Here is a 15,329-nt window from a genome sequence, read left to right as displayed (position 1 = left end):
TGCAACCTTGAGTCTACCAATCCAATTAATCTAATCGAGCTGTGATAAATATCCACACAGAAAGCCAACCTTGGAAGATTTGGCTATGATACTTTTTGGATCCATACATTGAATGAAGTTATCCTACTGAATTATATATATATATCATATTTCAGTTGTGAGATTGAGTCCTACCGATATCCATTGGATGCTTTTTGAGCCCTCAGGAGCTTCTCGAATATCCCTTCTAATCACTTCTGATATGAATTTTGATATGACACTTCGTGGTCATTTTCTCTGCTTAGTGTCGTCAAGATCCAGCTGGTCCCCACCATCCGAAGAATCCGAAAGCTTACAGTGCCCTGAGTTTTGATATCCACGAATAAAAAACCGATATGTCCACTTCTAGTTGTACCGGTCTCCGAAAGCGGATATCTCATCGTCTGGTTCCCTGGTATCCTGGCAGCCCTAACACTACCATACCATTCGAGGCCTGGACCATGGAGGCGGACCATGGAGGCGCGAATTTCTTTACTTCAAAGAGGATGCCCCCGTAGTTTGTAGAGTGAGTTAATTGATCTGGTCAAGACTTACTGTTCTTCGATTCTTAGAAGACCATGCCAATGCACGGTTTATTCATCGCTCTCCTGGCCCTACAGGGCCCAGCCACGGTTTCAGCTCAAGACTCCCATTCTATCGAGAAAGTGTGGGGAGTCTTCGCATTTACTGTCCACGGAGACAGCAAGCCCAGTGCACTCACTAGCTCTAGAACCTTGACCGACTATGGAGCCAACGAACTCGCCGCCGCAGCATCGGATTTCCGTTCTCGTTATGTATCTGGAGGCTCTGATACTGGAATCCAAAACATATCCCCAATCATTTTGGACTCAAACGATGTGGATGTGCTCTCAACAACGGATCAGAACATTGTTGGTTCCGCCCAAGCATTCATGCAGGGTCTATACCCACCACTCGGCTCAATGAACATATCGAGTGGTCAAATTGCGAATGGATCATTTGCACAGGCGCCATTAAACGGGTACCAATATCCTCGGATTGTCACCGTCGGCGAGGCGGACCCTCAGTCTATTTTGATTGAAGGACACGCAATGTGTGACATGTATGATGCCGCCGAGGGCGAATACAATGCCAGCGACGAAGTCCAGGATATCACGCGAGATACAGAAGCCTTTTATAGGAAACTGTGGAAACTGGCATTGTCTGGAGTCTACGATGAATCCTTTGCAACTTACACGAATGCTGTTCCAATCTCGGAATATTTGGATTATGAGGTTGTGCATAATGACAGCTTGTTGGAGAGTTTGAATAATGCCGACATCCTTCGTGCCCGCTCGCTGGCGGACCAGTATTTATGGAGCACAAACAGCCAACAATCATCTTCCAGCGGGTCTTTGATCAGGGTAGTCAGTCCGATTGCGGGGCAGACATTGGCATCGAGCATTCTCGAAGCCTTCGACCTGAACATCCAGGAAGGTGGAACCAGGCAGAAAATAACCCTTTTGTTCGGTGGTGATGAGCCGGCTGTTGCTCTGTCGTCTTTGGTGGGACTCGCAAACCAGCATCAACCAAACTTCTTCTCCCGCCTGGTACGAGGCGGCTCGTTCGTTTTCGAGCTGTACAGCTTCGAGGACGGCAGCAACTTGTATCCATCATACCCTGGAATCGACAATTTGTATGTGAGATTTTTGCTTCACAATGGAACTGACAACACCACCGACTTCCAAGCATATTCCCTTTTTGGACACAGTCCCAGTCGTGCCTCAATCCCATATACCGAGTTCCACTCCGAGCTGGAAACATTTGCCGTGGCCTCAACCCAGGAATGGTGCCTCCGCTGTAACGCCGAAACTGTTTTCTGCAATGGAGTGCTAGATCAGAGTGAATCTCAGCCAAAGCAGAACAAAGGTATGGGTCCCGGTGTAGCCGGAGTCATTGGTGCTGTTACAACGCTTGCAGTCATTGGACTCATAGGAGTCATTGTGTTCCTTGTGCATCGTGCTCGCAAGGGAACCAGCCCCAAGAAAGGAAGCTTGGGCGGGTTCAAAGGCTCTGGAAAACTTGCCAGTGATACCGACGTGTCATTCAGTGATCCCATATGGAGAAACTCTAAGACCGATGATACGCAACCATCTAATGGTCTCGCCGCCGGAGTTGGAGTTGCTGTACAGGGCCATGAACGCACTGGAAGCTGGGAGATGGGACAGGGGAGCAAAGAAAGTGAAAATATTCGGCCCGATGGCGTGGAAGGGAGGTCGCCTTTTGAGCATGAAGAGGATTGGATTGTACACAGTGGTCTTAAACCTGTGAGAATCCGGGAGAGTGTATAGACTGTATTATGTTGTCGCCGAGAACCGTATTATGTCGTCGCCGTATTCTTCTTTTGAGCAAAGCTCTTTGTTAATCCAAACTTGTTGTTCTCCAACTCTTCCTTCTCGAGCGCGTTTGCTGTTTGGGGCTACTGTGGTCAATATCGACGCGTGCTGAATCTCGACAGACGCGTCTAGTATAGACCTCGTGATCCCAATTTCTGAATAGCCTCGTTCCTTCTCCACCCTGTACCTTCCACTCGAATCGACCCAGCCATTCTTTTTCCTTCGAATTACTTTGTTTCTTTTGCTCTCGATAGGTAAATCCCCATACCAATGAACATAATGCGGTATAACATACCAACATTGTTGGCATTGTGCCAGGACACAGGTGTACACTGCAAGTGGACCAGTCAAGCAAGACACTGTGAGTTTCCCTTTGTGACAATGCCCTTAATCAATGACCTTCCCCAAAGAGATGAAGATTTGATTGAATTGTTGGTGGTTGGGTTGCTGGTGTGAACTGGGTTCCAGTATATCAAGAAGAGCTGTCATGGGTCTCAGGGCCATCGACTCTGTATAACCCAACGAGAATGACCGTGTTAACAATTGACGTAGGCAGACGAGCGCATCCTGACCGAAGCAAGAAGCCTATCCTTTCAGAAAACCCAAGGAATCGACCGAATAGGGAGTCAATCAGGTCATCGCGACCGAACAAAAATTCAGCATCAAAAGCCTCCAGGAACCACCCTCCTCGTACCAGCAAAAAGTCCACCGAGCCTGTGTTCTCCACAGATGATGCAGGGTTTGCCCAATTTCTGAAAAAGCACACTTCTCCAAAACACCAGCGAGTCACAGCTGGGGGGAGAATCGTTCCAATGGAGCCACCAAGACCGCCCCTTCCTGATAACTCATCACCCGTGCGAATGGCTGCAATCAATGACGAATCCATTGTTCCACATGTCTTCGTTGCTGGTAGACTTGTGAGCCGCAACAGAGCAACACAAGAGAACTCGACAATCATTCTTTCTTCCACGGAGTCCGATAACAACTTGCATGGGCGGTGGACGCCGCCTTTGCTGGCAAGCACATCTCAGTTCGCCGCTCCCGTCGATTCACAATATTTGACTGCTTCCCAAGCAGAAGAATCAGACATTCCATACGATGAATGGTTTGAGTACCAACCCCTAGATGAAGTTGATACGGAGTTTGTTGGCCAAACTTCAAATGCAGTGGAGACCCATGAGCCCGCCTCTCAGGCTGAGGAGCGCCGGGCACGATGGGCTTTGATCGAGACTCATATTAACTATGAGGATTCTGCAATTGCGCAGATAATGTCGTTCATGTCCCCGTTTGATATTTACCCAGGTGAAGACTTCTATGTTCGATATGTAAAAGTGGCGTGGATGTGCGGCCTCGACGCCATGATTGAGGCAAAGTCACGACTGAATAACAAACTCCGGAACCATGAAAGATATCTGGAGGAGGTCAATGAAGTTATCGCGTTAGACCCACAGCTTTCACCTGGTGATGCTTGTTATAATTTGCGTGTTTACAACATCAACGAACGGGCAAGAATGCTCGGCGCTCTTGATCAATATGATACGTTCATGCGCTATGCAGAGGCAATTGGCATGAACAATCCTAATGATCCAGAAGGTTTTGCTGCCCAACAAGCCCATGGGAATCCCAACTACATTCACATGCAGCCTGGAAGAGCGATCGATGATGGTTCGCATGGTAACCTGTCAACTGATGGTACCAATGAGGTTGCGCGTGCAAACATCAATCGTGGAGTCGATATTATTAACCCCGAAACCGGCCATCCCATCCAATTCCAGAGGCAATTATTAACAGCAACAAACAACAACCGCAATGGTACAGGCCGCACAGATGGGAGCAACTCAGACAGTGATAATATGCAGGTTGATGGAAGCTCAGAGTTGATGATTCGTGATGGTGTTGATGGAAATCGCAACAGAAACAGAAGAAACTCACGCTTCAATCAAATTCAGGTTGATAGAAGATCAGAGTTGGATGTGAATGGCACAAGCGGCAATGTGCCTATGGGAAGCAATGACCCGCTCTTTGACGCCAATAGCCGATTGGACAGTCTCTTTATTCCCGAAATGGGTTCTGAGGCGGAAATTTCATGGACCCCTCAGGAAGCATGGACAGAACGTCGTCCGAGAAACGATATTCGTGTCAGCAGAACCTTGCCCCGAAACTTCGGCCGAAACATCCACAATTTTCGAGCGGCATTGCATTCCATCACTGAACTTGATCATGAGGAGCACGCCATCGAACTGACTAGCACGGATGAAAGTGATGGGAGTCATACACCAAACCTTGTGTTGAGCGAGTAAGTTCTTTGCCCTACGCTAGCACTTGGAGAATACTAACTCTTAGAGCCACAGCAATGAAGATGAAGTAAACCACAGTGCATTTCAGAATAGGATGCAGTATCTTCAGAATGAGCCCCGCGTCACATCAGTTTCAAGCAGTTTGGATGATGAACAACAGACGATGAGAAATTCTAGCCCCGGACCTGGACTGAACGAAGAAATGCTCTCAGAGCTTTCCTTTGATCGGGAGCACAGAAGTACTGAGGAATTGGATTACCAGGCATCCATCATTCCATCAGACTTTTTTGATGTGTTTGTTGTAGACGTGGAGGGTGATCAGGAATGGGGAGGATCCGGTGGAAGGAGAGGACGCTTCCTGGACGAACAATTTGAGGATGGCATGAACCACAGGTAAGTCCCATACATACTCGTTTGCTTGTGCGAAGGGCGGGTTTGACATATAGTAGCCACAGTGGAAGCTTCACCCTGACAATGAACAGCTTCGGAGGGGATTACCCAGACGACATGTCGGATACACCCCTATTATCTCAGAATAGCCCATTCGGCAGACATAACCCATTGTCCCGGAATAGCCCAAGCAGAGCTATCTCGAGGTCGAGTGTCCGCCATAGGCACTATGTACCTGTAGGGGGCCTCAGCAGCGTTGGGTCTCGTATGATCACCTCGAGTCTAAATGCCCGTCGAAGGCATGATGCACGTGAAAATGTCCGAAACGCCCGTCGCGCGCTCACAAATTCATCGAGATTGATTGACGATCTGAGAGATAAGGTGCCTGTAACAACTGTTCTCGGTCTCGACACGCCAGACAGTCGGCACAACTTCCATTACTTGCCTGTGTATTCGACACAGTTGATTGATGCCAGTGTCAGACATACTGCGCCCGCTATTGTGAACACCAGCAGAATCAATGCGCATGCTCGAATTTGATACTATGCAACCATGGCGTTGGGGCATTGGTGATGTGAGCCCATTGCCTATGTATGTGTTTCCGGAGTTCCCGAAGTGTTTCAGATTTCAAATGATGAAAGGAGAAAAGAGAAAAGCATAAAAAAAAGAGATTGGAAAACATGGAAACCATGGACGAAGTTCTAGTCAAGGGAGGAAACGATATTGAAGGGATTGAAACATGAATCTGTACAATATTATTATGTGTTGATATTCTTCCAGAGGAATGAAGTGTATGATTATCACGTGCTGTACACTGTAGAGATACCCGTTGACTTGTACTCTGTAGTTATTTATACTCGGTATGTCGCCACCTAATTCCGTTCCTTAATTCCATATTTCCTTGAACTTATATCTAGAGTACTGTTGACTATGCTACTATGGTAAAATTATATTGGGATGACTTATAATTTCTAATTGATATTTCTAAGCACTTCTATGACCTCTTTTCTCAACTCTTCTCAACACTTCTGACGTAGATGGATGTTGCGCAATGCACATAGGTGGATTATTGCCCTGCCTAGATTTTAGATGACTAAGCCCTGGCCTCCGCGTCCACGGGTCCTTCTCCACTCCAATTCCTCCTTGCTTCCCTCTTTTCCCACTGGTTTCTCGATTCTTGATCCTCATTCTTTACTCCGTATTTGTTCTGACATGCCGTCTTATCCATGAGCCCAGTTACCGTGGCTTTAGTCGTTTCAGTTCTTTGGGTGGACAACCCACGTTGTACCGCTTCTTACTAACAATTGCCCCCCGCGCGATTATATCCCCAGCCGGCACTTGGCATTCTGAAGATTACCGCCCTTTCATCGGCCTGACACCTTACTTTTGCACCCTTCGGATTATCTTCTCGAGATAGATCCTAGGTGACTATCATCACGGTCTCGATTTTGATTTCGACGACCCACCCAATATGACGCAGCTCTTCGCCTCCAGTCCGTCAGCGGTGACAAATAATGAGAAGCGCGGGAATTTCCCCGCTCTCTCCCTTCCATCGCGGAAACACTCCAACGAGTCTAGCCACTTGCCTACGAGGATCAAGAACTTTTTCCGTATCAACAGTTCAAGCCATTCCCCCCAACCCAACACCTCTGGGAGTACAGAACGGGAACGGGATAGCCATGGAGCGGCCAAGAACGACAAGCCTGCTTTCCGGCAGTCTCGATTCCTGCCAGGCATAGGCCGCAATCGATCAACAACTGTTGCTAGTGAAGGCAACCCACTCGACGAGGCGATGTCGCCTACCGCATCCGCCAATCCATATTTTGCCCACCAGGGCCAACCAGCACTGCGACACCGCAACGATGGGTCAGTGCCATCCTCTCCTCCCGACACCCCTGAGTTGCAAGTTACGGGGGTCTCGGCAGTAGAACAGGCGACTACTGCAAACAAAGAGGAATTAGCGCGCAAGTTACGACGTGTGGCTTCTGCCCCGAACGCCCAAGGCCTATTTACCAGTGGCCAGGGTGCCCGTCCTCAGACAGCGGAACTGGGCAAGGAGCCCCTGGTGGAACAATCCGGCGGATCAATGGGCCTCGCAGATCTAGCCAGCGAGGATACCAATCTGGCGATACCTTCTTCGGTCAGCTCAGATTTCGGTAGTAACGCTGCTTTCCGCCGCACCTATAGTTCGAACTCCATCAAGGTTCGAAATGTGGAGGTCGGTCCCGCTAGCTTCGACAAAATCAAGCTGATCGGCAAGGGTGATGTTGGCAAAGTTTACCTGGTGCGCGAAAAGAAATCGAGCCGTCTATATGCCATGAAAGGTACGTTTTTCTTATATACCGGTGACTGGCCGATGACATATACTGACTTGCGGCTAGTTTTGAGCAAGAAGGAGATGATCAAACGAAATAAGATTAAACGAGCTTTGGCCGAACAAGAGATTCTGGCTACGAGCAACCACCCGTTCATTGTCACCCTATATCACTCCTTCCAATCAGAGGATTATTTGTACCTCTGCATGGAGTACTGCAGTGGTGGCGAGTTCTTCAGGAGTGCGTTAACCTTTCTGTCCTATCTTTGACATCATCTAGGATTTCTTGCTGACTTGTACATCTAGCCCTCCAAACCCGCCCAGGCAAGAGTATCTCCGAGGATGCGGCTCGATTTTACGCCGCAGAGGTCATTGCTGCGCTGGAATATCTTCATCTCATGGGTTTCATCTACCGCGACTTGAAACCAGAAAATATCCTTCTTCACCAGTCTGGTCATATCATGCTTTCCGATTTCGATCTGTCGAAGCAATCAGGACCTGGGGGTGCCCCCACGATGATTCCCGCACGCAGTAGTGGCAACTCCACCACAGGTTTGCCCACGATTGATACCAAGTCATGTATTGCCGATTTCCGAACAAATTCTTTTGTCGGGACAGAAGAGTATATTGCACCTGAGGTGATCAAGGGTTGTGGTCACACCAGCGCCGTTGATTGGTGGACCCTGGGAATTCTGATTTACGAAATGCTGTACGGCACTACTCCATTCAAAGGCAAGAACCGAAATGCGACATTTGCTAGCATCCTGCGCGACGAGGTGAACTTCCCAGAGCACTCGGGTGCGCAGCAGACATCAACCCTGTGCAAGTCCCTGATCCGCAAACTGCTGATCAAGGATGAAACTAAGCGCCTAGGAGCCCGTGCTGGTGCCTCCGATGTCAAGACTCATCCCTTCTTCCGGCAGACCCAATGGGCGCTCATTCGTCATATGAAGCCGCCTATGATTCCCCACCAAGGTCGTGTTGGCACAGATACGGTGAACTTCCGCAACGTCAAGGAGAGCGCTAGCGTAGATATTGGCGGTACCGAATCTACTAAGATGAAGGGTGTTCCAATGGATTCGGGCCTCGCGACTCCGAATGGCGAACTCAACGATCCCTTTGAGGAGTTCAACAGTGTCACCCTTCACCATGAGGGGGATATGTAAAGCCTAGGTTCTTGATTTTTCGTCACTTGTTTCTTTTATCCGATACACGAGGAAAACAGCCGTATGTGCGTCGGCTCGCTGACGACCATGATGCATTAACGACTGTATTTAGATGCTTTTCTTCTTCCATTGCAATCCTTGCTGGGTGTATGGAGTGTTTCGGGACTTTTTCTTGGTGGATCTATTTGAGCTTTTTTTTTTCCTTTCGTCCCATTGTTATGCCTTATTGCTCGTGGATTGCTTTGCATATTGCATTTTCTTCATTTCTAAAGCCTTGGATCACTCCGAGTTGCGCCTCTAATTCGGGCACAACATAGCATCGACATCGAACTGTTGGCATTGCCACATGGTTTGTGTCACGACTTCTGAGTTGGTTTTTCTTTTCTTTGCGCGTCACCCTGAAAACTGTGCTATACATTTGCTCTTTCATCCTACTTCGCAGCGGACGGCGTTACGGATTCACTTTTTTCGGGTTACGTCTTCCACGTGACGTTTGTATGGATCAACTGATTATTGCGTGCTGTTTTCAACCTCAAATTTACGTTTTCAAGTTTTACCTTTGCTGTGAAACCATGTACGAAATCTCGAAGTAATTTCAGCAATTTCAGCATTTGGCTATTGTTTCAATCTATTTGATGATCTACATGTTTAATTGTCTCATCTCAAGTAGATGCGCCTATCATTTCACACCCTGTAAATAGCCATTGAATTCGCGGAAATAAGTGTTTCAAAGCAGAAACAGGTGACCAAGAAGGCACCTTAAAGAAAAGTGTTAGAGATACTAGAGATCTACAGTGAAGATATAGATGTGACTGGAAAATCTCTTAATGCGTGGAGAGAGAGAGAGAAACTCTCTATATACTAAGACTAAGTAGATATTATGGATGCTACCGACAATTGGACTACTTAATAGCTTAGAAATTGATGGAGATGGTCTTGTAAGACGATCATTGGCCACCTCGCCGAAAAGGCAAATGAACTGAATACTGTAGTCAGCTTTTTCCCACAAGCATAATGGAATTTTACGCTGCCCCTGGTAATGATATAAGTACAGCAATGATACCTCTTGGTATATCTATACTAGTTTTACCTATGTTGCTACAGCTCGGTCCTAAAATTATAACCGAGCTGACAAGTGTTGAAACGGGTAGTGTTAAATCGAGCCTGTTAATTTTAATGAAACTAATATGAATAAGAATAAATACCTAGGCCTATAGCCTACTGCATTAAACACGATATTATCTACCGAACTGCTCTTCCTTGACCCCTTCCGCGGGCGACTTTCTGCGCCGCCAATCGGCGGGCACGTTCTTCTAAACCCCTCTTCTGTACTTGCCTGGGGGTTTCTCCATTTCCGTTGACAATTCCTTCAGATGCCCCGGAAGTCAATAGTATTTGAATGATCTCATTCTGTGCATTCTTAAGGCGCATGGGAAGTTGCTCAAGACCCGTAGGGTCATCCTGTTTCCGAATCATTGTACCCTTCATCGCTTTGTGAAGGGGAGTATTCCCTTCCTTGTCAACTGCATTCACGTCTGCACCTTGACTGCAAAAGTGTCGGACAGCATCGGCTTGATCGAAGTTCTTTACGAGATAGTGAAGAGCTGTACAGCCATAGTCATCCTTCTCATTGACATCAAGTTGCTGGAGTAATTGGTCTATGAAGGTCGAGCTGATTGGCTCCAGCCAAGCAAGGCTGCATATTTTTTGCAGAATATTTCGTCCAGCTTCGTCACATCGTCGCGCATCAGCTCCGCGCTTCAGTAGAAGCCCGGTGATCTCTTTCATATGTGTCAGACCACTGGGAGTGAGTTGGTGAGAATCGATTAGCTCTCCAAGAGGACTGGTCCCAGAATTATTTCGCGTGTTGAGTATATCTGAACAATCCCGAGCAGCTCCCAGAAGTATGGTTATGGCCTTAATATTTGCCCCATTGCCTGTGTTGTTTTTGGCTGCGTAATGGAAGACTGTAGCGCCAACCTTATCTCGAGCGTAAAGGGTATCAGGGTCGAAATCAAGAAGTAGCTTCACAGTAGCTGCCATCCGCGACGTGATCTTATAAGAGTCAATCGTATCCATGTGCGTTCCTGCCACTGCCCAATGTAGCGGGATTCGCCCCTCTTCATCGATGATAGACACCATATTTGTATTCTTTCCAAGTGATCGATGCTCAAACAAAGCTTTAATGGCTTCGACATTGCCATATAATGCAGCAATGTGTAATGGCGTTGTTCTTTCCGCATACTCTATGGCAAAGCTATTGCCGCCATGCCATCTCTGGAATACATAAGGATCTGCTCCTTTAGAAATAAGACGTGAGACTAGACTGTAGCTTGCGTGGCAGACAGCTTCGCCGAGTACGTTTTCATGTAGGACACTAGTATAGTCGCATTCGTCCTTTGGTAGTTGCTTATCAATTTCCTCATTCCCCTCATCTTCCATCTCCATAGGGCAGTTCATGTCCAGAAGCCAACTAATGAATGGTTCCATGCGCGCCCAACGCTGATCAAGCTTTGGTCGTCGAAGCGCCTCACTTCCTTCATCTTGTGCTTGCAGCATCATAGTGCCCACTTCTTTCAGGCCCTCGACTGCTCTGAAAAGGGCTGTGAGACCTTCTGAATCCCGATCTTCCAATGTCCCTAACGAGGGATTATGGTTCATCAACCAGAGCACCATCTCTTGGTTGCCCATTGCACAAGCCTCGAGAACAGGAGAGACATGATGTCTTTTGATATAGTTTTGCAAGGGCTCTGTCAAGCTTGTATCCGAGGAATAAATCCGTACGAGCTCACGCAGAATATCGAAATTGTCGTTATAGATGGCAATGTGAAACGGATTGCTTTCATCGAACTCGTAATTTTTCCAGAACACATAGGTATAAGGACAATCGTTGTACGACTTTAGAGCTGCCAAATCGTTTCGTGAGATGATTTGGGAAAGTAGACCTTGGTAGGGTGATTCATAGACCTGTGATCCATCTGAGTCAACAAAGACGGGGGATGGATTTGAATCATGATGCGGTCGATGGAAGTCAGTGTAAGGCATCTTTTATGTTCCGAATAGGTAAAGTAGAGCTGAAGGTTTTTGGGGAAACAGAAAATTGGAGAATAGAGGGGTGGTTAAGGGTCTTTATAGAGCGCAAATAAAGCGGAGGCCATTTATAGCTTAGTAAGAAAGTTCTATGGATCTCGGAGTGTTAATTTCCCCCTGACTGATAGCCATTAGATTTCAGGTTATAGGCCAGCTCACCCCAGTAGACGCTAGGGCTTACCTCTTAAGATTCTGTAAGGATTGTATGGTTTCTATTAGGTAGTAGGAGCAAACAGTGGTGGGCACGTGACCTTCTAACAACAAGGCTATGTTAAACTTAAGACTATTCACAGATAGACATATATAATAGGGCATAACAGAGTCAGAATTCAGAGCAGTAATATTGGAAAGAGAAAAAAAGATTTTATAAAATAAACATGTTTCGCTTGAACGATACAATATAATATCACAACTCGAAGGGATCCCAATTTGCAAAATTATACAAACTACATGATGGGTCTCTCAAAAGCTCCACTCCAAAGAGCGAATGTCTTCAATGCAAATGATGAGGATCCGCCGCACAAGCCTTCCGACATTCCTCCAAGAGCTTCGCCTGTCTGGCAACGTGCGCGAGGCGACCAATAACCTCTTTATTACCATCATAGAAGGTAAAGACCGCATACGGAATGTTCACATCCTCACAGAATTCCCGAACAAACTGCTGCGTCTTGCGCAGATTGTGGCGCGGGATACGAGGATACAAATGGTGAATAGCCTGGAACTGGAGACCACCATGGAAGAAGTCCAACCAAGGCGGGCAATCGACATCCATAGTAGTGCGGAGCATCTTCTGAGGGAAAGATTCCAGCGGGCCGAGATCAGCAGTGGACATAGCGTAGTGGGACAGCGTGATCTGAACATGCAGCGGCGAAGTCACCATATGGGAGATCAAAACGAAGACAACGCGGTTGAACCAAGTCGGAATGCTGCACCAGACAACGCCGTATCCGAACCAAACCCAGAAGAAGATGTGGCCGGCGAACTCGAACCAACGGTGCCACCAGCCCGCTCCGTGCTTCGGTCCGCGTCCGACGATAATGTGCTCCCAGCTGAGGAAGTAGAGATTGAAGCGGCCGAAGAGGAGAATGGGGTAGTACAGGTAGTGCTGGTATTTGACGGTGACTTTGGCCACTGCGTCGAATTCCATGATGCGGTCGTAGTAGGTGCTGCGGAGCGAGCTGAAGAAGCGGTGCGAGAGCGCGAAGAAGGGCATCAGCTCGATATCGGGATCGTGCTCGGGTGCGTTGGTTACGATATGGTGGACGTTGTGGCTGCGCTTCCACCAGCCTAGACTTAGGCCGCCGAGGTAATCGGCGATGATCATGCCGATGGTGGTGTCGATCTGATAGTTATGCGTGATACCCATGTGACCGGCATCATGGGCGGAGAAGACGAGTTGGTGCCAGAAACAGCCGAGGAAGAAGGCAGATGTGCAGAACCAGGACTGTTTGAGGAAGAAGATGAATAGTCCAAAGAAGAGGGTGTAGCGGGAGATCTCGATGGCGTAGGCCTTGTAGTTGCAGTTGTATAGTCCAGCTTCGCGGATGCGATGGTGCAGCTCGCGGTATTTCTTTGTGATGTATTCTTGGTGTTCTGCGTCGAGAGGAGGATACTTGGATGCATCTAGCTCAATCTCCTCTTGAGTTCGGGCATCGATCACGTAGGCTCGTGCTTTGGTTTGTGTTTCTTCTTCCGCTAGTGGAGGGATGGCGCTGACTGCCGAGGCAATTGTTGATACTGATAGTCTGCGTCTTAGGCCCAATCTGTCGTCTTCGGCTTCGAAGATGGGAGATGGTGGTGCCGAGCTCTCTTCGCTTGATAGCTCTGAGCTCACCAGGTCTTCTTCGTTGATCTCGTTTTCGATCAATGGGCGGAATTCGCCACCTTGGATGGGAGGGAGGAAGTTGATCCAGCGGCCCTCGACTCGGCCAATTTGGAATTTGCTCATGCGCTGACGGGCTTCCTGTGAATGGAGTCTTTTAAGAAGGGGATTAGTATAATGCGCAAATTGTATTGAACAAGAATGGAGAGATTTTGGGAGACTCACGCATTGACTTCATCCGTGGCATCTTTGCCAATCATATGCTTGATGGCCATATCACCTCCGGGGTGATATTTGATCCAGGAATCCAGTCTGAGGACATTGCCGTCGACAATGATAATCAACTTGCCTTCAGCAAGCATGCCCTCGATCTCACGTCTTGAGAAGACATTGTCCCTAGCCCTAATTGGGGTGGACATGTTGCGCATCTAATATGATCAACCAAAGAATCCGATGAGAGATGACCGTGAGTTGTTTAATTCAAAAGATTGAACATGGAAGAAGGATATGGCGTTAAGGCAATTATAAGAAACAATCCCTCGGGGACATCTCTTTTTGCTTTTTTATTTGCATGATGAACCCATTAATCTATTAAGTTACCTAGACTTACATAGCGCCGTAGCGCAAGACATCCCGTTCCTATCGACCCAGGGGACCGACACAAAGGGGGCAGTGTAAATTGGTCTGTCCAACCGACATGTGGATACGGAAGCACTTCCTTGGGGAATGAAGAGGAGAGGTCGAGGTGGGTAATGTGTTACAATTGGATAAAGCAGTGTGACAGGGCTGTGGCGAAGATAAAATGTGGATGGTCCATACGCGTATCTCGTCAACTATACCATATTTTCTATGTGTCCCGTTGAGAAGTCGAGCTAAAACAAGCTTAAACCTTGGGTGCCCCTTTCGGAAATTGAAAGGTTAGATCTTTAGATCCCCTATCCCATGTCGAATACTCGACTCCACTACCTATGGAACGTTTCTAAATATTGCTTTTACTATCTAATCCCACTAAATGGAATCCACAGAGAACATTCTCTAGTTCCCCCTAAAAATGAAATATGTGTTTTCCCCTGAAAAAAATGAAAAACCTCAAAAGACCATTGTATACAAAAGTGGCGATTCGTATTCGCAACGAGATACAAATAATGGGCTAACCTTTCTTGGCTACCACATTGTACCTGACTTGGGCTAAAAGTGGAAAGCCTCTAACCATTTTGGGAGAGAAACCTTGACACGTGTCCACCCCAAACCCTAGAAAAAAACATCCTTGGAGACAACTTTATTATTATTCGGGTCAAGGGACCAGGTCCCATAAATTTAGAAATGAAACGTCTGTGAACTGTCGAGAGAAAGATCTTCTTTTGTCTGCCCCTCTATTACCGCTCGAGCCCCGCATCTGGGGCGACTGATAAATATCGCCAATTTCCTAGTTAAGGACACTTACGTATTCGCATTCGTTTCTTCCTTCTGCGTAAGGGTGAAGTTGCCACTTGATCACTTGCATTGAGTCTTTTTTCTCCTTTCTGGGTCATGTTGTCATGATCCACCATATGAGATACCGGTCAAGGTCATTCCAGAGGGACATGTTCTCAATGTGAAAAACGCAAAGCCGAGGCTCCTTTCCTACACTAGAGTCAATCCGTTGTTAGGGCGACAAATTCACACAAGGCCATATTAGTTGGAATTATTGACATTTTAAAATCAGTTAGTCGAGGCGATAACGTCACATCAGAAACTATATGTAGAACTAGGCTTCCATTTAAATAAAGTAGAGGCGCAGGTGGCTCGTATGACTTGAACGCCGCAATAAAAGACCTGCGCATTTCGCGGGGCAAAACATGTTCTGGACGGTATCGCCTCCTAGTAATATCTCTGGAC

At 47.3% G+C, this 15,329-nt stretch overlaps 5 protein-coding genes across 5 annotated transcripts; 3 read left to right on the top strand and 2 right to left on the bottom strand.

The window, feature by feature from the left end:
- Nucleotides 1-602: 602 nt before the first annotated feature.
- On the top strand, nucleotides 603-2,327 carry PEX2_087840 (uncharacterized protein; the record flags this gene model as incomplete). Its single annotated transcript, XM_016746054.1, has 1 exon — nucleotides 603-2,327. One exon carries the CDS (start codon nucleotides 603-605, stop codon nucleotides 2,325-2,327), a length of 1,725 nt encoding a protein of 574 aa, XP_016601659.1.
- Nucleotides 2,328-3,184: 857 nt separating this feature from the next.
- Nucleotides 3,185-5,599, top strand: PEX2_087830 (uncharacterized protein; the record flags this gene model as incomplete). The annotated part of the gene is made up of 3 exons (XM_016746053.1): nucleotides 3,185-4,668; nucleotides 4,724-5,062; nucleotides 5,152-5,599. 3 exons carry the CDS (start codon nucleotides 3,185-3,187, stop codon nucleotides 5,597-5,599), a joined length of 2,271 nt encoding a protein of 756 aa, XP_016601658.1.
- Nucleotides 5,600-6,530: 931 nt separating this feature from the next.
- Nucleotides 6,531-8,539, top strand: PEX2_087820 (putative serine/threonine protein kinase (Nrc-2); the record flags this gene model as incomplete). Its single annotated transcript, XM_016746052.1, has 3 exons — nucleotides 6,531-7,383; nucleotides 7,441-7,614; nucleotides 7,680-8,539. The coding sequence occupies 3 exons, from the start codon at nucleotides 6,531-6,533 to the stop codon at nucleotides 8,537-8,539; spliced, it is 1,887 nt and encodes a 628-aa protein (XP_016601657.1).
- Nucleotides 8,540-9,781: 1,242 nt separating this feature from the next.
- PEX2_087810 (uncharacterized protein) lies at nucleotides 9,782-11,584 on the bottom strand (the record flags this gene model as incomplete). The annotated part of the gene is made up of 1 exon (XM_016746051.1): nucleotides 9,782-11,584. One exon carries the CDS (start codon nucleotides 11,582-11,584, stop codon nucleotides 9,782-9,784), a length of 1,803 nt encoding a protein of 600 aa, XP_016601656.1.
- Nucleotides 11,585-12,122: 538 nt separating this feature from the next.
- On the bottom strand, nucleotides 12,123-13,870 carry PEX2_087800 (fatty acid desaturase; the record flags this gene model as incomplete). Its single annotated transcript, XM_016746050.1, has 2 exons — nucleotides 12,123-13,605; nucleotides 13,677-13,870. The coding sequence occupies 2 exons, from the start codon at nucleotides 13,868-13,870 to the stop codon at nucleotides 12,123-12,125; spliced, it is 1,677 nt and encodes a 558-aa protein (XP_016601655.1).
- Nucleotides 13,871-15,329: the final 1,459 nt, after the last annotated feature.

This window comes from Penicillium expansum (assembly GCF_000769745.1).
Source record: "Penicillium expansum strain MD-8 chromosome Unknown contig294, whole genome shotgun sequence".
Taxonomy (NCBI): Eukaryota; Fungi; Ascomycota; class Eurotiomycetes; order Eurotiales; family Aspergillaceae; genus Penicillium; species Penicillium expansum.
The sequence above is the reverse complement of the archived record's forward strand: the minus strand, read 5'-3'. Positions and strand labels throughout refer to the sequence as shown.